The 25,391-nt window shown below is 46.1% G+C and overlaps 1 protein-coding gene and 1 pseudogene across 1 annotated transcript; both read left to right on the top strand.

The window, feature by feature from the left end:
* The first annotated feature begins 2,585 nt into the window (after positions 1–2,585).
* Positions 2,586–12,834, top strand: Cacng6 (calcium voltage-gated channel auxiliary subunit gamma 6). The gene is made up of 4 exons (XM_021169062.2): positions 2,586–2,916; positions 8,126–8,200; positions 9,707–9,844; positions 12,596–12,834. The coding sequence occupies exons 1-4, from the start codon at positions 2,586–2,588 to the stop codon at positions 12,832–12,834; spliced, it is 783 nt and encodes a 260-aa protein (XP_021024721.1).
* Positions 12,835–18,170: 5,336 nt separating this feature from the next.
* Positions 18,171–18,834, top strand: LOC147003758 (ubiquitin-conjugating enzyme E2 L3 pseudogene; annotated as a pseudogene).
* The last annotated feature ends 6,557 nt before the right edge of the window (positions 18,835–25,391 follow it).

Below are 25,391 nucleotides of genomic sequence, written 5' to 3'. Positions count from 1 at the left end.
AATACTTTTTTTTTTCATTTGAAAATAAAAAGTGAAAGTGACAGAGAGGGAAAACGTATTGGCAAGAAGACAGCAAATACACACAGAATTTCCATAGCTACTAAAGCAGATGGGATTGAGAAATATGGAGAGGTCCAGGGGCCAGAAGAAGAGGGGAGAACAGCTCAATAGCAAACAGGAAAGAGAACCTCGGGAGGACTCCCACAGTGAGGCAGCGCTGCCCACCTTCCAGAGCCTGCTGATAACACTGAGTATCTTGCTTTGAGAGCCTTAAGCAAACCCAGTGACATTACCTTCATTCAGTAACGACAACTCAGTGCTCAGGAATGTCTTCTGAGGACTTGCAGATGCCAGTCCCCTGCCATTTCAGAACTGATTTCAACCAAAAAGTCCAGAGTGGGGCCAGCAGAGGTGGCATGCATGTTCAAGGCACCTGGTCCTAGTAGCTGATGTACCTGGAGGAGCTACCTGGGGAAGGAAGGAGTTGGTGAAAGGTGGGTCCCACCTGGGTGGTCCACAGAAGGGCTGAGAGAGGGAGTGAGGGCTTAAGAATCAGGCCCTGCTGTCATGCCACGTGGCTGTCCCCTGTCTGGGTCTCTGCCCCTGGAGCAGCTGAAACTGTAAAAAAGGCCCCCCAGGGACACCCAGGCTAATAAATCCAATAAGGACAGTTGCTCTGTTTCATGTGTCCCAGCACCCTAATTCCCTAGAGTCTGTCTTTTCTACTTTCTGGGGGACTGAGGACTGATCTAATGACCCTGAGGATTCTGGCCATAGGGGCCTCTTCCAGGTCTTGGCGTATAGGTTCAGACAATTCTAGGAATACAAGCCCTAGCTCTCCTTCTTCAGACCTGGACCCCCCCCCCCATCCCAGCCCTACTCCCACTCCCCTGTCCAGACTGGAGTCAGGTTCCAGGTCTCCTCTCTCAGGCCCACAATCCAGACCTTAGTCCTCCTCCCTCAGGACCAGGAGCCTATGCTGAAGCTCTGTTCCCACATACTAGGAGTTCAACCCTTCTCCCGGAAACCCTCAAACCACATACCCTGCCTCTCCTCCCCCAGACTTTAAGAATCCAGACCAAGCCCACCTCCTCCAAACCCAGAAGCCGGTACTAGGTACTGGAGCTCTCCTTCAGACTCAAAGAGTCCACCCCGCCCCCACCCCCAGTACTTCTTCCAAGCCTCTGGACCTCAGAATCCAGCAAGTCAGCTAGGGAGCTTCCAGCCTGGACTGCTCAGGACAGAAACACAAGTTCTCTGACTTCACTGGCTCTTTGAGATCCAGATTTTGGACTTTGCAGCCCGGTCCGGGACCCTTGGGGAAACAGATCTCCCCCTTCGTTCGGTCAGTTGAAGACCCGGCCCCCAGCCCCTCCTTCCAAGAGGCCTCCCTCCCCCGCCCCTTGTCCCCTTAAAATACCCGGATCCCTATGGCAACAGGCGCCTGCGACAGGTGCGAGTGTTATTTACGGGTCGAGCCTGAAATAGCCGGTGGGGTGAGGGGGTGGGCGGATGGGGCGAGGAAGGGAGCGAGCGCAGCAGGTCCGGAGGGCTGACTGGGTAGAGGCGAGCAAAGCTGGACGCTTCGGAGGCATCGCGGAGCTGGGGCCGGCGCGGCGCAGAGGCAGGAGAGCTCAAGGGACCCGTGCCCGGGAGACCCGGGTGGGAAGTCCAAAGGGAGCGCGGGACCCTGAGCTGAGTTTGGCGCGATCCTGGCCGAGCAGGACTTGGGAGCCCGGGGGAGGGGGAGCGGAGTAACTGCAGACAGACTGACTGAGAGACCCTTTCCAACTCCTGTGTCCCCCAGGGTATTTTGCCTTGGTTTTCTGAGCCAGAGTGTGGACCACAGTGCCTTGGTCTGAGCCCTGTCCTGACTACAGACAGTCCCCAGCCTCTTTTTCTGGACTTCATTGTGATTCTCAGCCACTGTAGGAAACCTGGGCTCTTTTTTGAGTAGTCCCTGGCTCGCCCATACCCCCTCGAATTCCAGTGGGGTCCCAGATTTGCTGTGAATACTAGAGCTTCCCCTTGCCTCTCTGAGATTTGGAGCGATTTCTAACTTTACCAGTGAAATCCCAATTCTAACTCTTGTAGAGCCCAAAAGTATTCTGAGATTCCTCCTTTCTCAAATTCTGAGCCAGAAGAAATCTAAACTATATCTCAAACACAGGAAAAACCTCAGCTCCCCTCTTTGGGAAAACTGTGAGACTTACTTACGGGGGACCCCATCAGCAACCTTTGGAAACTGGGCAAGTTTTCCCTTGGGCTCCTCAAGTCTTCCCATTGGCTAGGTAAACTGCAGAGTAGCCTAGCTTTTTCTCTAGGCCTCACCTGTGCCACATTCATGTGCATAAGCCCTGGTAACATCCTTAGGCCAAAAATAAAGTTAGTTAGTTTCTCTTCTCAGGGGCAAAGGCCTCCACTCTTGCATTTGGGGCTCAGCTTTTTCTCATTCCCAATCTAATTGACACTGAGCCTACTACTTCCTTTGAAAGTCTAGGCCCTGCTCCCTGCCCCTTAGGACCCGCTGCACAGGTCTTTCTGACTCCTTGAAGCTCGCCTGAGCTCCAGCGGATCCCATCATCATGATGTGGTCTAACTTCTTCATGCAAGAGGAAGACCGACGCCGGACAGCTGTGGGCCGGCGTCGTGCCCAAGAACAGCAGAATCTCGGCTTGACTCCGGAGCGAGAGGGCAAGATCAAGCTGGGGTTGCTGGTGGCAATCGTGGGTGCTACTCTGGCTGTGCTGGCTGTGGGCACCGAGTTCTGGGTGGAACTCAATACATACAAGACCAATGGCAGCGCCGTCTGTGAGGCCGCCCATTTGGGGCTGTGGAAGGTGTGCATCAAGCGACTGTGGCAGGCGGATGTGCCCGCGGGCAGGGAGACCTGTGGCCCAGCTGAGCTGCCAGGAGGTGAGAGGCTGTGTTCTGAGCCCAGGTCTGTGTCCCACAGTCAGGGAGAAAGAAACTTTTGTCTGGGGGAAACCTTTGTCTTGTTCTTATCCCCCAAGAATGTTTGTGCCCAAATCAACCTGTGCTCACAGAAACTGGAGAGAAAGGGGGTTGGAGAGAGTGAGAGATGTTCGGGCATAGCTCATATCCCTAATTAGCATATGCCCTAAAGAAACTTGTTTCTTAAAGTTTGCCTTCTAGCTGTGGCCTATGCCCCAGACCAGCCTGTACCCCTCAGACAGCCTGTGCTTCCAAACCCAGCTGGTTCCCTCAGAACAACAGCCTGTATACACCCCCGCCAACCCATATCCCCTAGAACTGCCTGAATTCCCCACCAGACAGCCATGCACCCACAGACAGCCTGTGCCCTTAACTAGAAGCCTGGAGACATCCCACATTCCCATTCTGTGTGCCTCTGTGGAGACAGACCACCCTACGCCCACCCGGAAGTAAAAAAAAAATTCTGTGCCGATTCTCTGTTTTCAGATACAATCAACTGAAGTTCTTACCAGGTCTTCTCACAGCTCTGGGTGCACTTTGTACCTCCTTAGAAATGTTTATTTCCAGTACCTCTCGCCTCGACATGGTCGGGACAGACATTATAGCCCTCCTCTCTTACTCTACAGACACTCAACACCCCTCATGGAACCACATGGTGGTTCCTCTGCTCTCAGCTGTGCCTCTTACTCTCTGACAAAACATGCTATGCCCTTTGCTTAGTGGGATATTCTACATTCCCCTAGGAACTGGATATGTGTTTATTTTACCTCTTTTGACACCCATCAAACCCACTTTGGTTATATTTGCTTGATGAGATCTTTGCCATGCTGGTCCCCAGCATGTACCCAGTCTTCTCTCAGGACCCCTCAAGGAACATACTTCACCTTCACTCCCTCTGGGCTCTGGATGGATTTTTTTTTCATTCCTCAATCCCTACTTTTTCAGATGTGATATGGAACCCAAAATAGGATGTTCTAAGCCTTTAATAGCTAAGTGGAATGCCTTCACTGTCTGTGGCCTGACAGACAGGTATGTCTGTCCTGATCTTAAACAGTTTCCTTTTGCTGTTTCTCACTGTTTGGCACTTCAATCGAGATGATCCCAAACCTTTGCAAAATGGGATGACAAAAACAAATATGGGATGCCAGTTGGGTCTGGTGGTACAGGTCTGTAACCGTAGGCATTCAGGAGGCTGAGGCAGGAGGGATGTGAGTTCAAGGGCACCCTGGGATACAGAGGGAGTTCAGAGACAGCCTGTGCAACTCTGTGAGATCCTCTCTCAAAAAAATCAAAACCAGAGGGGCTGGAGAGATGGCTCAGAGGTTAAGAGCACTGACTGCTCTTCTGGAGGTTCTGAGTTCAATTCCCAGCAACCACATGGTGGCTCACAACCATCTGTAACAAGACCTGATGCCCTCTTCTGGTGTCTGAAGACAGCTACAGTGTACTTACGTATAACAAATAAAATAAATCTTTAAAAAAAAAATCAAACCCAGAACTGGGGGCATGGGGGGCGTATCTCAGTAGTAGAGCACCTGCCTAAAATCCTTCAGAGAGGGGCTGGGGTGTAGTCCTGTGGCAGAGCACCTGCCTAGAGCCCCCCACTAAGGGGCTGGAAGTGTGGCTCAGAGCACCTGTCTAGAGTTCCCCAGTGAGGGACTGGAGCATAGCTTAGTGATAGATTACCCCCAGACCTGTTCTACAGGGAAGGAAAATAAGGAGCAACAACTCTTAGCTCCCAATCTAAGCCTCAGGATAGCTTTATGGGGTCTGACTCTTGGGTGTCTCTGTTTCTAAGAACTATGCCTTACTGCATGTCACTAGTGCTTAAAAAGATCTCAGAGGCCCTCACTCTTTGGAAGAGACTGTCCTCTGCCACTTTACTGTGTGCTTCCCTTTCTCTTCCCTCTGCTTGTCAGGATTTCACCACTGAGCATGGTGGCACGTGCACCGCACCAGCACTCAGGAGGCAGGAGGAAGACCAGGAGTACAAAACCAGCTCGGCTACATAGTGAGTTGTAGGCCAGCCTAGGCTATATAATACCTTGTATCAGAAACAAAACAAGAGGACTTTACCATTCTTCCAAGGCCACTACCAGCTCCCCATAATTCTGCGTTATCAGAGGACCTATCCTGGACTCCACTGTCTCAAAAAATAACTTCCTTTAAAAATTTAAAGAAAGCCATTATGTCCCTTGGCTGTCAGAGAGGGACTCACCCTGTTGTTTTCCAAGTGGGTTTGCCCTATTCTCTGAGGCACATGGACATAAAATCCTGTTTCTAGCAGCCAAATGAGATTCCAGACACCACACCCAGGCCCAGAAGGGACTCTTTAGCTCTCTCTGTAGTTGATAACCAGCTGCAAAGAGCATCTTCTTCCATGGGAAGTGCCCTTTGCCTCTTGGTGCTGCAGGACAGACTGCTCTGTACAATTCACTTGCAGCTGCTCTGGCCTAGAAATTGCAAATCCCTTTTCCCTGAGCTTGTATTGGGCATGCCCCATACTATCACTTGACATAGATTTAGCCATTTCCACTTCTCCAAACTATCTGGCTCCCTTTCCAATGTTCTCTACCCTCTGTGGTTCCGCATCCCCCCTCCTTTTTTTTTTTTTTCCTTGTATTTGAGTTTCCTCATACACAGAATAGGTCACTATAGAATACACTTTGGGAGTCAGGATGTAGGTAATTGGCAGAGTGCTTGCCCTGAGTCTGACCCCAGCACCATGTAAAACAGACACGGAGGTATACACCTGTAATCCTAGCACTTGGGAGGTGGAGGCAGGAGGGTCAGTAGTTCAAGACTATCCTTAGCTTCATAGCAAGTTCAAAGTCAGCTTAGAATACATAAAACCTTGCCTTAGGAAGTTAGAACATCCTGTTAACTTTAAGCTTTCTCAAGTCTAAATTAGCAAAGGTATTTAGTGAATCTTACATATGTTTATAAGAAGACTATTGTCTGCTTCTGCAAGGTCCTTCTTATGCTCTGTCTTTAAATTTTTTCATTTTAAAAAGGTCTCATGTAGCCCCTACTGGCACAACATCTCCCTATTTTAAAAATTATTAACCTTGGCAGTAGTGGCGCATGCCTTTAATCCCAGCACTCGGGAGGCAGAGGTAGGCGGATTTCTGAGTTTGAGGCCAGCCTGGTCTACAAAGTGAGTTCCAGGATAGCCAGGGCTATACAGAGAAACCCTGTCTCAAACAACAACAACAACAACAACAACAACAACAACAACAACAAACTAAATAAACCCTTATCTCTCAAAACAAACCAACCAACCAAACAAACAAACAAACAACCCTGTCTCAAAAAAAAAATGTATGCATGGTAGTAACACCTTTAATCCCAGCACTGGGGAAGCAGAAGCAGGAAGATCTCTGTGAATCTGAAGCAAGTTCCAGGATAACAAAGGCTTACATGGGGAGACTCTGTCTCAAAACAACCAACCAACCAACCAACCAACCAACAAACAACAACAAAACCCTTTCCTAATTCAATCCTCTAATGTGTTCGATATTATATCCATGCACAAATGTTTTGATTTGGAAATATATAGAGTTTGAGTTTATATACATGTGTGTTTTGATTTGAAAAAAAAAAAAGGTATCATGTGATTTTATATTATTTTCAATGTAATTTTTCTTGCTCAACATTGTGATTTCCAAACCTCTTTCATTTGCTTTATACTTTTGTAGTTTATGGGCTACTTTATGCTGTAAAGATGTCCATTAGAGTGTCTATCTCAACTATATATTGCCCAAGAGATGGACAAAAGATTAATTCCTTCTCCAGCTCAGTATACAATGCCATAGAGAACAACCATATCTATAGTCCTATATGTGTTTTATTTTCTTCTTGGAATACCCAGAAGTAAAATTATTGTGTCACATAGCATAGACACATAGACATGTGTCACTTAGTGGTAGAGATGTCTTCTGAAAGATGCATGTTAAGGAAAACATCTTGAGAATCAAAGTGTGTGCTTGTGTAGATAGACTATGATGGCTGCTATATGACAAAGCCTTGGCTTGTTTGATTTCTACTTTTGAATTATGTGTATACGTGAGGATGGTGAATGCAGGTACCCACAGAGTCCAGAAAAGAGCAATAGATTCTCTAGTATGGATCTGCTATTGTAAGCCGCCTCATATGGACACTAGGGCCCTAACTCAGGTCCCTGGCAGGGATGGTATGTGTGCTCTTAACCACTGAGCCATCTCTCCAGCTGCAGGGTGACATATTCTTACTGTGCCTCAGTCATACACACAGCCCACTGCTGACTGGACTGTTACTGCCTGCTGTACACCTGTATTTCATTTTCTAAGTATGCTAGAGTCCTTCATACATAGATAGTGACAGTTAACACTCCCAGCTGCTTCCTCTTATCCCTCCAATGCTTGATACTGCCCTTTCAATATTTGCCCATCTAATTGATCTGAAGTGGCATCTCCCTGCTGCTTCAAGTTGCGTTCCTCTGACTCCTGCTGCAGCAAAGTCTCTCTTCGTGTACTTGTGAACTATCCAGACTTGCCCTCCTGTGAATAGCTATTCCTATCCTTTGCCAGTGTTTCAATAGGTTTACTTCTCTACCCCCTCGCTAATCTGCAGGAGCCCTTTGTGTATGTAGCATAGGAGAGGAATCTTTCCTGAGTCTCTTAGACTCCTGGTACCTGCATCTTGGTGTCCTTTGTTGAATAAAATGATAACTCATTTTCAATCCACTTGCTTCTCAGACTCACATGAAAGAGCCAGGAGAGAGGAAGAATCAGAGGGCCAGAGAGGTTAATGGTTCCCTTAGATAGAAGGGCTTGAGGTTAAAACCTCAGTCTCCGAGCATCAGTGATATGGCAAGTGTATTTATACTTCAGTGTCATTTCCCACCTTTGTACATTTAATTTATTCCCCTCTCACAATGTGTGTGTGTGTGTGGGGGGGGGCCCACTGGAGTCTTCTACCATGTGGATTCCAAGGATTGAACTCAGGACATCAGGCTTAGCAACAAGCTAAACCACCTTGCCAGCCTGATTTTTCTCCTCTCCTCTTATGTGTCAGCCATACTAATACTTTATTTTTAGTTCCCTGTAGTGTCTGGGAAATATCCAGCCTTGAGCTTATACAAAACTTCATGTCATCACTTCCCCCTTTTTTTTCTCCCTGCACCCCATAGAAGCAAACTGCACCTACTTCAAATTCTTCACCACGGGGGAAAATGCGCACATCTTCCAGCGAACCACCAAGAAAGGTGAGGACCTCTCATATGGTGACAAGGGAGGGCTGGGAGTAGGATGACTGCTCTGAAGGAGTGACGGACAGCATTGTGCTCAGGATGGGCTCAGCCTCTGTGGATGTCTCGAATTTGGAAGTGATGGTAGGTTAAGAATATGGACATCAGCCGGGCGTGGTGGCGCTCGCCTTTAATCCCAGCACTCGGGAGGCAGAGGCAGGCAGATTTCTGAGTTCGAGGCCAGCCTGGTCTACAAAGTGAGTGCCAGGATAGCCAGGGCTACACAGAGAAACCCTGTCTCGAAAAACAAAAACAAAAACAAAAACAAAAACAAAAACAAAACCAACCAAACAAACAAAAAAGAATATGGACATCGATCATTAGAGCTTGTGTCTATCCTACTGGCCATTTACTCCACCTGTGCTGTATGGCTTGGGCAAATCATACCTGCTCTCTGTAGCAAGCACTATAAGGACATTTTATATGCTAAGCCCAGCACCAAGTTTGTTAGCACAGTTCTGGTCCTTGCTACAAGCCAGCAAGGCTTGGACTTCAGCTTCATCATTCAGGGGAGAAATCAAGTCAAAAATTGTTGAGAGAATTACTTTTCTTTTCCCACAAAAGGGCAGAGACAAGATCCCAACCCAAATAAATCTAAATCTACAAAATTGTATATGAAAATGTTACGTGTATACACTGGTCCATATGATGGCTTCCAGCCACGTGTGACAGCCTAGTACACAGAAGATGGCAGGTGTAATGGGAGGAAATGCATTTTTAATTTTAACTTAAGTGAACTTAAAATGATGTCTGGTAGATACTACGGTAGTCAGTACTGCAACTCTGAGAACTTTGTCCTTTCTACCTAAGTCCAGCTTCTCGAACATCACTCCAGTGCCCCAGCAAAGGAACTGGGATCATTCCATGTCCCTCATTCTTTGTTTTGTTTTTAAATAAGGATTTAATGAGACCAAGCAGGTAAGCATATGAGTCCAGGTGTATACGCGTACCCCTTACCTTTTACATTCTTTTCTTGTGTGAGCTGGCTCAGGTCACTGTGTACCTTTGGTAAAATCATATGGACCACCTACTATGTGCTGAGCACCACACTGGGCACTTCTAATCCTGATTTTACAGGGATTTCCCAGAGCCTACGATTGACAGGGCCTTACCAGGATTTTCCAGCTGAGGAGTAGTTGGGGAGAATTACAACCTAGATGGTTGCAAGATAATGAATCACCTTTACCTCTGTTCCCTCAACTTCATCATCTGTAACCCAGTGATGACCAAAGAATAAGTAGCAGCTGGTTACCCCAGTATCCCTGACCTGGCCACGTGCCCCTTGTGCTCTAACTTGAGCCAAGTAACTAACTGACCCGTCTGGGTCTCCATCCCTTCAACAATGTAACACACTCTCAGGAGGTCTTTCAAGTTTTCCATCTTTCTGGTTCTGGTTCTTACAGAGGAGTGCTGTCTATTCTCCTATTCCCACATTCTCTATCCCTTCCTTGGCCCCTCTTGCAGAGGTAAACCTGGCAGCTGCCGTGATAGCTGTGCTGGGCCTGACGGCCATGGCCTTGGGCTGCCTCTGTGTCATCATGGTGCTCAGTAAAGGTGCAGAGTCCCTGCTCCGATTGGGAGCTGTCTGCTTTGGCCTCTCAGGTGAGGGCCAAAGACATTGCATGCTGGGAGGTGAGATCTCTACACATCGCTGCATGCTGGGAGGTGGGATTCCACACACAGTTACTTACTTAGAGGTGGGAAGACCCTATTGCATGCTGGGAGGTGTTTCTCCAAACACTGTTGCATGAGTCTCTACCAACTGTTGCATGCTGGAAATTAGGATCCCCACACATATTTGAGTGTTGAGCAGTGGGAACTCCACATAATGTTGCATGCTGGGAAGTAGACTCTCCAAGCATGTTGGGAATGAGGAGAAACCCAAGGGTTCTAGTATATTATTCAAAGGTGGAAGAATTCCAGAGACTTTTCTGGCAAGGTTTATTTAGACTTAATGCTATTTTAGATTTGGAGCTGTGAGTGCCAAGAATCTTTACACACTGAGACTGGGATCTCTCCACAATGCTGGGAGTAGAGGCGAGGGCAGTTCAAGGGCTGTTGTAGGCTCAGAGATGGAATTCCAAATCCTGTTATTGGCAGAAGAGTAGACTGTCTCCAAATACTATTTAGATTTGGACATGGGATTGCCAAGGATTGCTTCATGTCAAGGGGAGGGGGTGATCTCCAGGTACTGTTGCATGCCAGGAGTTGGAGCGAATTCATGTAAAATCTAAAATCTAGGAACATTCTAAGCCTGTTGTTGCATGACATTTGCATTTTTCCACATGTTTTTTTAGATTTGGCCCGGAGTCTCCAACACTGTTGTACAGTAGGAGTATCAGGCAGGACTTTGAGCACTATTGCATGCTGGAGGTCAAAGAGGCTCACGAGCTGAGTAGATCTGAAGATGAGTCTCAAGCCATTCAGAAGGTGGTTTAGGGTTTTATTGCTGTGAAAAGTCCCCATAACCAAGGCAACTCATAAAGAAAACATTTAATTCAAAGGCTCAATCCATTCTCATCATGGCAGGAAGCATGGCAGCCTCCAGTGCTGGAGGAACCAAGAGTTCTACATCTTGATCCGAAGGCAACCAGGAGAAGACTTTTCCGCACTGGGCGGAGCCTGAGCATAGGAGACTTCAAAGCCTACCCCACAGTGACACACTTCCTCTAATAAGGCCACATTTCCTAAAAATGCAACTCCCTATGGCCAAGCATTCAAACTCATGAACCTGGAGGGGGCCAGACCTATTCAAACCATTACAGAAGGTCTCTAGTCTTTGAGTGTTGGACTTGGAGTTTGCAGGTAGTGTAGGTGAGGATCCAGAAAAAAAAAAATGTCATATCACAAAGACTTCAGTCTAGTTTACATCTAGCTCAAAGCATTACAGTGAGTGGACTAGCTAAAGGTTGACATTTTTTAATTATTATTTTCATTTTTATTTTATGTGTATTGGTGTTTTGCCTGCATATGTGTTTGTGTGAGGGTGTCAGATCTTGGAGTATTGATAATGGGATTTGAACCCAGGTACTCTGGAAGAACAGCCAGTACATTTAATGGCTGAGCTATCTTTTTAGACTCCTCTCTCTCTCTCTCTCTCTCTCTCTCTCTCTCTCTCTCTCTCTCTCTCTCAATGCTTTTTTTTGCATTATGTCCATTGCTGAGGAGTTTAGAAAAGGGCACTGGATTCCCAGGAGCTGGAGTTACGGATGGTAATGAGCTGTCATATGAGTGCTGGGAGTGCATCCCGAGTTCTCTGCACTAGCAACAAGTGCTCTTACCCACCAAGCCATCTCTCCAGCCCCAAAGATTATGAGTTATCATTTTGTCAGTAAGAGTACTGAGACTCAGAAAAGTCAAGTGACGTCTCATAGCCACGCAAACACTAATGGCAGCAGAAGGACTTTTAAAAAAATTGTTCATGGTGGTGACTCTAGAGATGATGGTGGTAGATGCTAACATCTGTGTGGTAGCTGTGATGGTGATGGTGTCATTACATCATTAGCGATGTTGTAATGATAGATGTTATTGTCTTAGGGGTTTTATTGCTGTGATGGACACCACATCCATAGGGAGAAAAGGTTTCTTTGATCTCATGCTTCTAAGTAACAGTACATTACTAAGGAAAGTCAAAGCAGGAACTGATGCAGGGCCAGAACTAGGAGACAGGAACTGGTGTCAAGGCCATGGAAGAACACTGTTCACTGGCTTGCTTCCCTTGGCTTGCTCAACCTACTTTTAAAAAGAATCTCATGCAGGAATGCTGATTCCCAAGCAGCTACCAGATTTTACACTCACACCAACGCTAAGCATAGTTCTCCTTTCCCCACATTTGTTGTCATTTGTTTTTTTTTATATCCATAACTGACTTAGAATTTATTAGCTCCCAGGCTGGCCTTATTAAGGCAATCCTCCTGTCTTAGTAATGGGATTATAGGCATGCACAATCATTCCTGATTCTCCCTACTTAAATTTTTTGGAGGTGTTAGAGAGATTGTTCAATGGTTAAATGTGTTTGCTCATAACTGCCTGGAACGCCAATACAGAAGATCTGTTGCCCTCTTCTGATCACTGTGGAGATTACACTCACATAGTGCACACCACACACACACACACACACACACACACACACACACACACACACACACACACACACGGGGTAGGGGAGGTCTGCATGTTAAGTACAGACATAATATTTTCAGCCCCCATTCCATTTGTGGAGTTAAGGTGACTGTTGAATGACTGAGGACAAGCATGAGAGGATCCTCAGTTCCTTGGTTGATAAAGGGATGACGGGTGACAGTCTCAAACCTGGACTGGAGCTAAGAGCCTCACTCTCTTCTTCTTGCACAGGCCTGCTGCTCTTTGTCAGCCTGGAGGTGTTCCGGCATTCCGTAGGAGCCCTGCTGCAGGGAGTCAACCCTGAGACCCCTCCAGCTCCACGCCTGGCCTATGAGTATTCCTGGTCCTTAGGCTGTGGTGTGGGTGCTGGTCTAATCCTGCTGCTGGGGGGAGTCTGTTTCCTCCTGCTCACCTTGCCTTCCTGGCCCTGGAGGTCACTGTGCCCCAAGTGGGGTGGCCCAACTGCCTAGAGCCTGCTTTCTGAAGGCATCTGCCAACCCTGTCTCAGTTTCCAGCTTTCTCCTCAAGAGTTTTCATCTCTCTTCTAGAGAAATTGTTTTTCCCACTCTGGGGGGCCCATTTCACAAAATGTCTTGGTCCCTCCCTCATCTTCTCTCTGTAAATAACGCTTTTGGGGGTGAGGGGAATGGCTTAGTGAGTAAAGTGCTTGCTGAGCAAGCTTGAGGGAATGGAGTTTGAATCCCCAGAACCCACTTTAAAAGCCAGCACAGCAGCACAAGTCTGTAATTCCATTGTTGCGAAGGCAGAGATTAGAGGAACCCTGGAGCTCACTGATAGGCTAATTAGTCTAGCCAATTAATGAGGTCAGGTTCAGTGAGAGACCCCTTAAGAACTAAGGCAGAAGCAACAAAGGTAGATGCTAAACTCTGACACCCCCCCCCCACACACACACACTCTTTTTTTTCTTGGTAGATGATTTTGGGTTGCTTGAGTTAGGACGGGAAGAGGTTATATGCAAATGAGGCTCTGTGGGGAAACTTCTGGGACTGATGGAGTTTTAGCTGGTGAGAGGGCTAGGTCCTGGAAGGATTTGGGAGCTTTCTTTGTCCAAGTCTATACTGATTCACTCAAGGGAGAGATGTCCTATGACTGCCTGGTGGGACAGGGAAGAGCCCTGGTCCGACTTCACTGTCATCTGACTTGGGATTAAAGGTTTGAAGATGTGACAGCCTTGGTTTGTAGCCTGTCTGTGTTGGAGCGCATGCTTTCTAGGGTGGAACAAGGAACCCCAGTCCTTTCCACTCACTGGCCACATGCTGCTATCTGTCCTGATAGTGTTCACATGCCCCCACAGGTGGCAGACAAGAACTTGGAAAAGGTAACAGTTTAGAACACAGACATTGCCACAGTTTAAATCTTGTTCATCACTAAAAGTACATGTACCAGGGACTCTCATTTGGTTACAGTTTGGTATGTGAGTGTGTGTGTGTGTACACGCAAGCTTGCATTCATATTCACTTTATAAAAGTTAGGTTTTATACAATTTTTTTTAATTTATTGATTTTTATTTTATGTTTGACTATTTTGACCGAATGTCTGTGTGCCTCCTGCATGCTTGGTGCCATCAGAGTTCAGAAAAGGGTGTCACAACCCCTGAAACTACTGTCATGTGAGTGGGAATCAAACCTGGGTCCTCTTCAAGGGTAACAAGTTCTCCTTTTTAAAATTATTTATTTTATGTATATGAGTGCTCTGTCTGCATATACACCTGCCTGCCTGAAGGGGGCGTCAGATCCCACTACAGATGGTTGTGAGCCACTATGTGGCTGCTGGGAGTTGAACTCCAGACCTCTGGAAGAACAGCCAGTGCTCTTAACCTCTGAGCTATGTGCCCAGCCCATAACAAGCTCTCTTAACTGCTGAGCCGTATCTCCAATCCCTCAGTCGCTTATTTTACACAAATAGATTTGGACCACTTCTCCATCTTCTCCCCGACGCCACTCTTCTACCTATTTCCAAGTAGTTCTTCTGCTTTGTTTTATTTTTAGAATTTGAGACATCATCTCACTATGCAGCCAGGTCGATATCCTGAGTACTAAGATTACAGGCATGTGCTACCCTATCCAGCTCCAAAGATGGTTTTGTTGTTTGTTTTGAGAGGGATACTGCTTTGAGGTCCTGGCTTGTCTAAAACCTATGTAGCCAAGGCTGGTTGCATACTTGGAGTGATCCTCCTGCCTCAGTGATGTGTGTGGCTCTAGAGACCAGGTAGTTCCAGAGATAATCACATCAAAGCAAGGTCACTATGATTGGCCCAAATTCAGCCCAACTAGTGAAAAGGAGAGATTGGTACACAGAAATGGGTACTCACAGAGGGCAGACAGCATGGAGGAATACAGGAATACAGCCATCTGTACACTTAAGAGAAAGCCTCTTGGTGGATCTCAGCCTCAAGCCTCAGAAGGAAGGAAAGTGGATGCTCAACCTGTATTTTATACTTAAAACATCCAGAACCATAAGGCGACAGGTTTGTTGTCCAAGCACCTGGCAGTGATTTGTGACAACATCCCCAGCAGGTGAATCCAGACTTTGGCACCAAAGAATGTGGTTGTTTCTAGAACAGAAACTGAAAACTGTTAAGGGGGGGGGGGCATCAAGATTTGTTCAGAGGGTGAGGCACTTGCTGCTAAGGCTGAGGACCCAGTTCTATCCCCAGAGCCCACGTGGTGGAAGGAGAGGACCAGCTTCAGAAAGGTGTCCTCTGACCTCCACATGTGCACCCTGAATTGTGCACACACACATGCACATAAATCTGTTTTCTGACCTAGATACACGCACTATGACATGTGCACACATAGACACAAATAAAATGTAATTAAACATGTGAAGGTAGAGAGTCAGTAAAGTGCTTGCCATGCAAGCATGAGGACAGAGTTGGAAAGCTGGGCCTGGTGGTCCAGGTCTGTGATCCCAGCACTGGGGAGGCAGAGCCGGGAGGGTTCCCAGATCTTGCTCTTCAGGTAGTCTAGCCTCTTCATAAACTATATATGAAGAGTACCGTCTCCAAAGCGTAGAACATCTGAGTATTGATGCCTGAGGCTGACATCTGGCCTCCACACATGCACACGCAGCATGTAGCCGCACACACAAACGCATATGCAGTCTCTACGCAGCTGCCTTTGAGTGATGAGAGGTGGAGTTTGGGCAGGATTTGAGATTCATGAAAGGCAGATTCGTGTCCTGCATCTTGCTGAGGACATGAAGGAGAGGTGAGGATTTTTTTTTTTCATTTTTTTTAATAAAAGTATCTTTTATCCTGTAACAATTTGATACATATAAGCATTGCATGTCTCCCACCCAGTCCCACAAGGCATTGCAACACATATCCATATACCTTTCTACCCCACCCCCACCCTGCTACCGACCGAGTTCAGCCAGTGCTTCCTGCTGGAATGTTGAATGATCTTTTTGCCTTGATCTTGGGCCAGCGACTTTAGCTGCTGTGAGTTTGTGAGCGCAATGGCCACACTAAGTCCTGAACACAGCATCTCACAGCACTCCCTCCATCCTCCAGTGCTTTACACTGTTTTCTGCTCCCTCATCCAAAATGTTCTCAAAGCCACCAGGAAGTGAGGGGTCAGATCTGGAGCCTCTCAGCAGGAAGAGCCGACTTCATCTCTTAGTTCCCTGTGCACAAACCTCTGTGTGCTGGGCACGGGTCCAAGTGTTTTATAACGCACTGCCAAGTCCGACACTCTGCTGTTGAGGGCTCAATACAAATATAACCCATCTGAGAACTTAACGGTGGCCCTTCTCAAAGCTCTGCAGCTATAATGTGGAAGAAGGTAGAATTCCGACTCAGGTCCTTCACACCACACTCCTATCTACTACAAAATATAGAATTATGAGAAAAGCAAGAATGATAAGCTCAAAACTTAGGCATGCCAATTGTGGTAGTAACCACCTTTAATCCCTGGCACTCCAGAGGCAGAAATAAGCAAATCTCTGTGAGTTTTAGGACAATCAGGACCATTTATGATTTCCTGTCTCAAAAATTGTAACAGAAAATCCCCTTAGGCATTACACTCCCCAGGAATAAAGCCCTCATGCCGAAGTCCATAAATTTATAACTAGTTATGATGATTCTTTTTAAAGTTTTATTTATTTTATGTATATGACTGCACTGTAGCTGTTTTCAGACACACCAGAGGAGGGCATTGGATCCCATTACAGATGGTTGTGAGCCACCATGTGGTTGCTGGGAATTAAACTCAGGGTACTGGGATTCAAACCCAGGTCCTCTGCAAGAGCAATCAGTGCTCTTAACCACTGAGCCATCTCTCCAGCCCGAGTTGTGATGATTCTTATAATGCAGTTGTAATTATGATGAAAACACTGGGCAAAACCTAACTGAAACGTAGTAAAAAGCATGCCTGAGCATGTGGTCAGAAATGGGCAGAGGACACTGAGAGTGGAGAGCTGGAGAATCACAGGCCCTTCCTTAGCTAGCAGTGGAATGTCTGAACGACAACAAGCCAGCGAGGATGTTGGGGAAAGTGAGCCTTTATTCACTGGTGTAGATACCATGGAAGTCAGTGTGGAGGTTTCTCAAAAAACTAAAAATAGAACTACTGTGTTTTAAAACTACCCAGCTGTACCACCCTTGGGCATATAGCCCAAAGACCCCGTGTCCTACCCCATCCCTGGCCATTGCCAGTCCTGCTCCCACTAAGAAGGAAATGGAGCTCAGATGTACATCACGAGTGCATAATGAAAACCTGGCACAGGGGCAGGAGAGACTGGCTCAGCAGTTAAGCACTGCTGCACAAGTTTGAGGATCAGGCTTTGGAGTCCCCAGATCCCACAGAAATGCCACGTGGGGTGGGCCAACCAGAATGATCTATGAAAATGTATGTTACGAGGAAACCCATTGCTTTGCATAGGGGAAAGTCTGGGTTGGAGAGATGACTCAGTAGTTAAAAGCATGCACATGGGGATAGAGAGATGACTTGTTGGTTAAGAGCACTGGCTGCTCTTGCAGAGGACCTAGGTTTCAATCCCAGCATCCACTGGGTGGCTCAAAACCATCTGTAACTTCAGCTCCAGAATATCTGATCTCTTTTGGCCACAGGTACCAGGCACACATGTGGATATATGTATATATATGCAGGCAAAACACTCATACACATAAGATAGTAAAGGTTTTTTTTTTTTTTTTTTTTTTTTTTAGCATCTATGTATAGAGCAACAAAATTCAGTTCCCAGAACCCACCTTGAACAGCTCTAGCTCCAAGGACTCCAATATCCTCTTCTGGCCTCCTCATTCACACACACACACACACACACACACACACACACACACACACACACACACGAGATACACACACACTAGAGATAAAACGCTTTTTTAAAATTTTAAAAATATTTTATTTATTTCATGTCTGAGTGCTCTGCTGCATATACATCTGCCTGCCTGAAGAGGCATCAGATCCTCCTATAGATGGTTGTGAGCTGCCATGTGATTGCTGGGAATTGAACTCAGGACCTCTGGAAGAACAGCCATTGCTCTTAACCACTGAGCCATCTCACCAGGCAGAGATAAAACTCTTAATAAAAGGAGGCTGGGTGTGGTGATGCATACTTTAATCCCAGCACTTGGAAAGCAGATGCCAGTGTATCTCTGTGAGTTTGAGGCCATCCTGGTCTTCTACACAGTTCTACACCAACCAAGGCTACATAGTGAGACTCAGTCTCAAAACAAATCAAAATAATAAAAAAAAATCATTCAGCCAAACAAACAAAAATCGTAAAAAGAGAGAAAATAAAAAGTCTGTTGTAGGGAAAGCAGCAGCACCAGATCCAAGATGGCGGCCAGCAGGAAGCTGATGAAGGAGCTTGAAGAGATCCGCAAATGTGGAATGAAAAACTTCCGTAACATCCAGGTTGATGAAGCTAATTTATTGACTTGGCAAGGGCTTATTGTTCCTGACAACCCTCCATATGATAAGGGAGCCTTCAGAATTGAAATCAACTTTCCAGAAGAGTATCCATTCAAACCACCCAAGATCACATTTAAAACAAAGATCTGCCACCCTAACATCGATGAGAAGGTCTGTCTGCCAGTCATTAGTGCTGAAAGCTGGAAGCCAGCCACCAAGACTGACCAAGTAATCCAGTCCCTCATAGCACTGGTGAATGACCCCCAGCCTGAGCACCCACTCCGGGCTGACCTAGCTGAAGAATACTCTAAGGACCGTAAAAAATTCTGTAAGAATGCTGAAGAGTTTACAAAGAAATATGGGGAAAAGCGACCTGTGGACTAAAATCTGCCATGAGTGATTTCAGCAAGTTTGAGCAGAGACCCCGAGCAGTGCATTCAGACACCCCGCAAAGCAGGACTCTGTGGAAATTGACACGTGCCACCAACTGGCGTCCGCTTGTGGCAGTTACTAACTTTCTACAGTTTTCTTAATCAAAAGTAGTCTAGGTAACCTGTAAAGAAGGATTAAAAAATTCAGATGTTCTAAAAAAAAAAAAAAAAAAAAAAAAGTCTGTTGTAAAGTGTGGCTCCTCCACGTAGCTGGAGGAACTTGCTTAACTTGTGTGTGTCTTCATTCCATCATCGTGAGGACAGCTCACAGGCTCAGCACAGCACTGGCTTCCCCCAGGGCCATTTCAAGAAGCAAATGTGGTCATAATCCCTGCAAAGCTGCTTGAAGGCCTCCTGGCACCAGATCATAGCTGCATCTGCCTTTGCAGCTATTATTGTTTATCAAGCGGCACTTCAGGCCTGGCAAACAGTAGAGACTGAAGACGGACCCCTGAGGAGCTGACAGTCTGCCCATGGAAACAGATATTAATCCCACCATCATGCTAATGGCCATGTAATTATAAACTGAGATAAGTGCTAAGAAAGATCACCAACCATTTCCTTTTCTCTTTGAGTTTGTGTCTCGCCAGCTCAGACAATCCCAGAGAGCTGTGCAACTGTGGGGCTTAGCAGGGTGGAAGGAAGGGCCTCTGGTTTGGGAAAATGGTTCTGCCTTGTGGAATCTCCACCTGGAACACATGCATGCCTGAGCCAGAGGATAACATCAGGTAGCTATCTTCCTTTATCATTCTCTACCGTATTTCCTATAAGACAAGGTCTCCCACTAAACTGAAAGCTGACTGTTTTGGCTAGATTGGCTGACTAGCAAGCACCCAGAATCTGCCTGCCTCTCTCTGTTTCCCAACACTAGGGTTATAGGCATCCACAGCCATCTCCAGCTTTAAAATGGCCTACCTGGGATCAAGACAAGGAAGGGACTGTCCTGGGATATGGCAACCAAGGAGCCTGCAACCTTGCTCCACGCCTCCCCAAGCATGGCTCTCAGGAAGCGGGAAACTTTTTGTCACTGTGAGAAGATAGTTGATAACAGATGACCAACTTAAGGTCAGTGTGGTGGTGGACACCTGTCATCTCAGAACTTGGAAGGCTGAGGCAAGTGGGCCTTCCAGGGCTTCATAGGAAGACTTTGTCTCAAGAAACACATAATTTAGCAGTAGAATGCTAATGTATACATGGAGGAGGGTATGTGTGGCTCAGCAGGAGAGTGCTGGCTGAGGATTCACTAGTGAGGGGTTGGGAGCATGGCAGTAGCAGTGGTGAGCTAGTGGTAGGTGCTTACATAGCATGTGCAAGACTTTGGGTTCCAGCCTTAGTACCACAAGATAGATAGATAGGTGGATAGATACATACATACATACATACATACATACATACATACATACATAGATGATAGATATAGATGGTGTGATGGTTTGTATATGCTTGACCCAGGGACTGGGACTATTAGGACATGTGGCCTTGTTGAAGTAGGTGTGATCTTGATGGAGGAAGTGTGTCATTATGGACATGGGCTTGAAAACCCCACTCCTAGCTGCCTGGAAGCCAGTCTTCTAACAGCCTTAAGATGAAGATGTAGAACTCTCAGTTCCTCCTGCACTATGCCTGCCTGGATATTGCTATGCTTCTGCCTTGATGATACTAGATTGAACCTCTGAACCTGTAAGCCAGCCCAATTAAATGTTATTCTTATGAGAGTTGCCTTGGTCATGGTGTCTGTTCACGACAGTAAAACCCTAGCTAAGACAGATTGATTGATAGATAGATAAGTGACTGATGATAGACAGACAGACAGATGACAGAATATTAAACAAATGATAGATGATAGATAATAGATTAGATAGCTAATAGGTTAGATAGATAGATAGATAGATAGATAGATAGATAGATAGATAGATAGGTAGGTAGATAGATATTAAAGGAAACCTTTGCAAAACTTAAAAGAGCCAATGTTTTATTTTGGCTTACAATTTCAAGTTTCAGCCCACAGCCAGCTGGCCCTGTGACTTTGGGTCTGTTGCTGTGGTAGAGGAGGCCTGCACACCCCATGGAAGCAGAAAGCAACAAGGTGGGTCCTGGCAGTTCTCTAAGGACTTCCCCATGATTTCATTTCCTTCTTCTAGGCCTTGCCAGTTTGGCAAAATGGGCTAGCCAAGGAATCTTCAGAAACCCATCTTTCTCTTCCTCTGGAATAAACGCACATGCTACTGTGCTCTAACACTACCTACCACAGTTTTTATGTGGGTGCACGGGATTGAACTTGGATCCTCACACTTGTGTAGCAAGCACTTTGCCCACTGAGCCATATGAGGAAGTGATCTTGCCCTGGCATCTGTGCTCTCTGCACCTGCTGAGTTTGCAGGCAGCTGCTTTGGGTGAGTGGTTTTTCATCTTGTAATCCGTGCTTGTGGGTTTGAATCTAAGGCCTTGTGAGATGTCTCTGTGATACGTAAACTAATGCCTGTGCTTGTGTTTCTTCATCAGGGAAATTTGAAAAGGGATGTCTAACATTTGAAAAGCAGAGACATTGGTAAAGCAAGGAAGAGATGTAATAGAGCTTGTGCTGAGGACAAAAGAGGAACCGCCCTGAAGCTGTGCAAGGGCCGCTTCCTCACTTCTTCACTGTGTGATCTTGCCCAAATTATTGAGTCTCTGTCTCAGTCTTGTCCTCTGTCTGTGTCCAATCATCCCTAACTCTGGATAATAATATTACCTACTTTATAGGATAGTTGGCAGGATTAGTGAGCAAATTTTTTAAAAGAAGCCTCTCGTATCATATACACCTAATAGATATTACCTGACTGGACAGTGATGGCACACACCTTTAATCCCAGAACTCAAGAGGCAGAAACAGGTGGATGTCTAGGAGTTCAAGGCCAGCCTAGTCTACAGAGTAAGTTGCAGGACAGCCAAGGCTACAAAGAAAAACCATATCTTTAAAAAAATTATAAATAAAATGTAATTTTATATTATATAATATTAGTATATTAGCTATATAAATAAAATATAAAATTATAAATACAATAAAATTACATTTTGGTTGTGGTTGTAGTACACAGAGCTGAATACAGTTAATAAAGTGGTAGCTATTTTTGTGTTATGGTTTCTCATTTAACCATTCTGTTTTCACTTCGCCCTTTGAGGATTTGAGTTTGGCCAAGTTTAGACAGAGTTCCAGGGTTTTCAAATGAAAGTGAGGGCTGGAGCAGTGGATGGCCTGGCTACAGATTTGTTAGGACACACAGTACCAATTCCCTGTGTGGGGCTGGACCCAGAGGGAGACAGGAGGGGATGAGGGATGCTCAAATCTTCACTCTTGAGAATTCCTCATTCCTGATCCCCAAATCCTCCAAACACTGCCTTCTGCCAACTCTCTTCCACTCTCCCTCCTCCCTCCTCCTTACTTATTCTAAAAATACACACACCGACACACGCATGTATTTGCAGTTCTTCTGAAATATTTTGTTGGGTTTTTTTCAATTTACATTTTTATTTATTTAACTATTTTCTTTTGGTGGGGGGAGGGGTGCTGCACATATGCCACAATGTGCATTCAGAGTGGGGGCCCAGCTTAGGCCGAGGAAGCCCTTTCTCAACAACATGTGTGTTGGTAGCAAGTTGACCCCACTGGCCTAGTTATTTTGGAGACAGAGTCTCATGGAGCCTAGGCTTGAACTCACTAAGTGACTGAGGATGGCCTTGAACTCCTGATCTTCCTGTCTCTACCTACAGAACGCTGGCATTAGAAGCTTCCACGCCACACAGTGTTTATATGATGCTGAGGACTGAACCCAAAACTGTGTATGCCAGACAAGTATTCTCCTAACTGAGCTATAGCCCACCTGTTTTTTCTGAAAGTGTAATTTAACTGGGCATCTTGTAGTTTCATGGGAAGTCTGGTCATTTGATTTGCAGAGGCTCCCTGAATCTGCTGCACTGATACCAGTGTGCTACAGTGGGAGAAGATGGGTGCAGAGGGGTTGCATAGAAAAGAATCAGAGGGTCTGGAGAGATGGCACAGTGGTTAAGGGTCCTCACTGCTCTTCCAGAGGACCTGGGTTCAAATCTCAGCACCTATATGGCAGCTCACAACAGTTTGCAACTCCAAGATCTGACATTCTCACATAGACATACATGCAGGCAAAACGCCAAGGAACATAAAATAAAGGTAAACATGTTTTAAAAAAGAAAAGATTCAGAGTTGGAGGCAGACATAATGGTTCATGCCTTTAATGTAAACACTCAGGAGGCAGATGTGGGTGGATCTCTGAGTTCAAAGCCAGTCTGGTCTACTGAGTGAGTTCCAGGACAGCCAGGGCTACACAGAGAAACCCTGTCTAGAAAAAAACAAAACAAGAAACGATTCAAGCTGCAGATTCCTTGCCCTCTCCCTCACCCTCCTCTTGCCTTCACGAAGCTGCAGTTCCCCTTATGTGTCCAGGTATAGGAGTGAGGGTCTCGCAGAGTCTGCAGCATCAGCTCCAGAAATGATTCATGGTTACTCATTTCGTGCACAGAAGAAAACAAGAGGTGCTAAAATGTGAGGTGTGAGAAGCCACGGGACGTGGGGACAGAGGAAGGTGTTGGGCTCCCTCATCAGTGTTTTTAAAATTATAATTATTATTACACTTGGGACCTGGAGAGATGGCTCAGTGATTAAGAGCACAGGCTGCTCATCTAGAGGTCCTGAGTTCATATCCCAGCCCTTACACAGTGGCTCACAACCAGTTGTCATTCCGGTTTCAGGGCATCCAGTGTCTTCATCTGGACTCCATGGACCTGAATACAAACTGTAGTGTCTATTCCTGGTTGTCAGCTTGACTGTATCTGACATGAACCACAATCCAGAATTGGAGGGCTCACCTGTGATCCAGATCTTGAGGCTGGGAGACACATGTTTCTGACCTAGATTTTGGCAAGGAGATCTCTGAGTTCAAGGACTGCCTGGAACAAGCAAGTCCCAGATCCAACTGTGGTGGCACACACCTTTAATCTGGGCCACACCTTCTGCTGGAAGCATACATAAGGATATTGGAAGAAGGAAGATTCACTCTCTCTTCTTTGCCTGCTTGCCTTGTGGGACTGAGCAACTGCTAGATCCTTGGACTTCCATTCACAGCTGCTGCTGACCACTGTTGGGAGTTGGACTGCAGACTGTAAGTCACCAACAAATTCCCTTAATACAAAGAGACTACCCATAAGTTCTGTGACTCTAGAGAACTCCGACTCATTCTGTGTGTGTATGTGTGTGTGTGTTGTATGCATGTGCTATAAGAGCTGATTCTCTTCTACCAGCTTCCACCTTCCACCACATGGGCCTTGAGTGAATTCAGGCAGTTAGCAGACTTGACAGCAATAACACATATATTTAATAATAATCAATAGCCCATGCTATTGTCCCATTTTTCAGTGTTTTGAAGGCATATTGAGTTCCATTTTCACTTACAGAGGCAAGCATCAGCCTGAGATGCATCAGAAGATAAAACGCTGGCCACACAGCATGAGGATATGAGTTCAATTCCCAGTGCCCACATTTTAAAATGCTGGATTAATGATAGCTCAGTGGGTAAAGTATACACTGTGTTAGTGTGAGAACTGGAGGTTAAGTCCCCAGGAGCAAGAAACTATCAGGTGGACCTGGTGTAGCCTGTAATGCCAATGCTTCCAAGGAAATGTGACAGGTGGTCTCAGGAGCCAGCTGGCCAGCTTGTCCACCTCATCCCAGTGAGCTCTGGATTCAACTGAGAGACCCTGACTCAATAAATAAAGTGAAGAGCATTGGAGAGGACTCCTGATGTCAACCTTAGGCCTCCACGGGCACAAACATGTGCACATTCGTGTGTGTGCATGCACACGCATGTAAAAAGAGAAAGAGAAAAAGACAGGGGGAAAGGAGAGAGAAATACAATTTTTTAAAGTTTTGACTGTTTATGAATTTGAGGTACAATCTTTTCTTTCTTCTTTTTTTTTTTTTTTGAGGGGAGGAATTTGAGACAGGGCTTCTCTGGGTAGCCTGGCTTTTCTGGAACTTGCTTTGTAGATCGGGGTGGCCTCGAATTCGAAGAGATCTACCAACCTCTGCCTCCCAAGTACTGGGATTAAAGATGTACATCATCACTGCCCCATACACTGAACAATTTTCAATATTTACAAACAGTCATGATATCTCCACTCTATTTGGGTTTTGTTTGTTTTGTTTTAGGCACAGTCTCACATCTCCCAGGCTGATCCTAACACTCCATGCAGCTGAATCCTGACCCTCCTGCTACCATCTCCCAAGAGACTGGGTTGATTAGAAGCACGCAACACATTTTTTGTGGTGTATTCAGTGCTGGGGATTGGATCCAGGGCACTGTACATGTTAGGCAAACATTCCATTTACACTGACCACATTCCCGGCCACACAGGCCACATTTTTTTAGCCACTCATCTATACACAGACATTTGGGTTGCTTCAACCTCTTGGTTATTGTAAATAGTTATGCTTCAAGCATGGATTCCCATCTGTTTGAGCACTAGCAAGATAGTTCATTGGATAAAAGTCACTTGCTATCAAGCCTGACCTGAGTTCAATTCCAGGAATCCACATGTTGTTAGGAGAGGATCTAGTCCCATAAATTGTCCTCTGACCTCAGTCCACATGGATGCCATGGCAAGCACAGACCCACCTGAACGCGC

Source organism: Mus caroli, unplaced genomic scaffold (genome assembly GCF_978045245.1).
Source record: "Mus caroli unplaced genomic scaffold, Mus_caroli_1 scaffold_8, whole genome shotgun sequence".
In the NCBI taxonomy this organism is placed as follows: Eukaryota; Metazoa; Chordata; class Mammalia; order Rodentia; family Muridae; genus Mus; species Mus caroli.
Note: the sequence above shows the minus strand (reverse complement) of the source record. Positions and strands in the feature narration are given on the sequence as shown.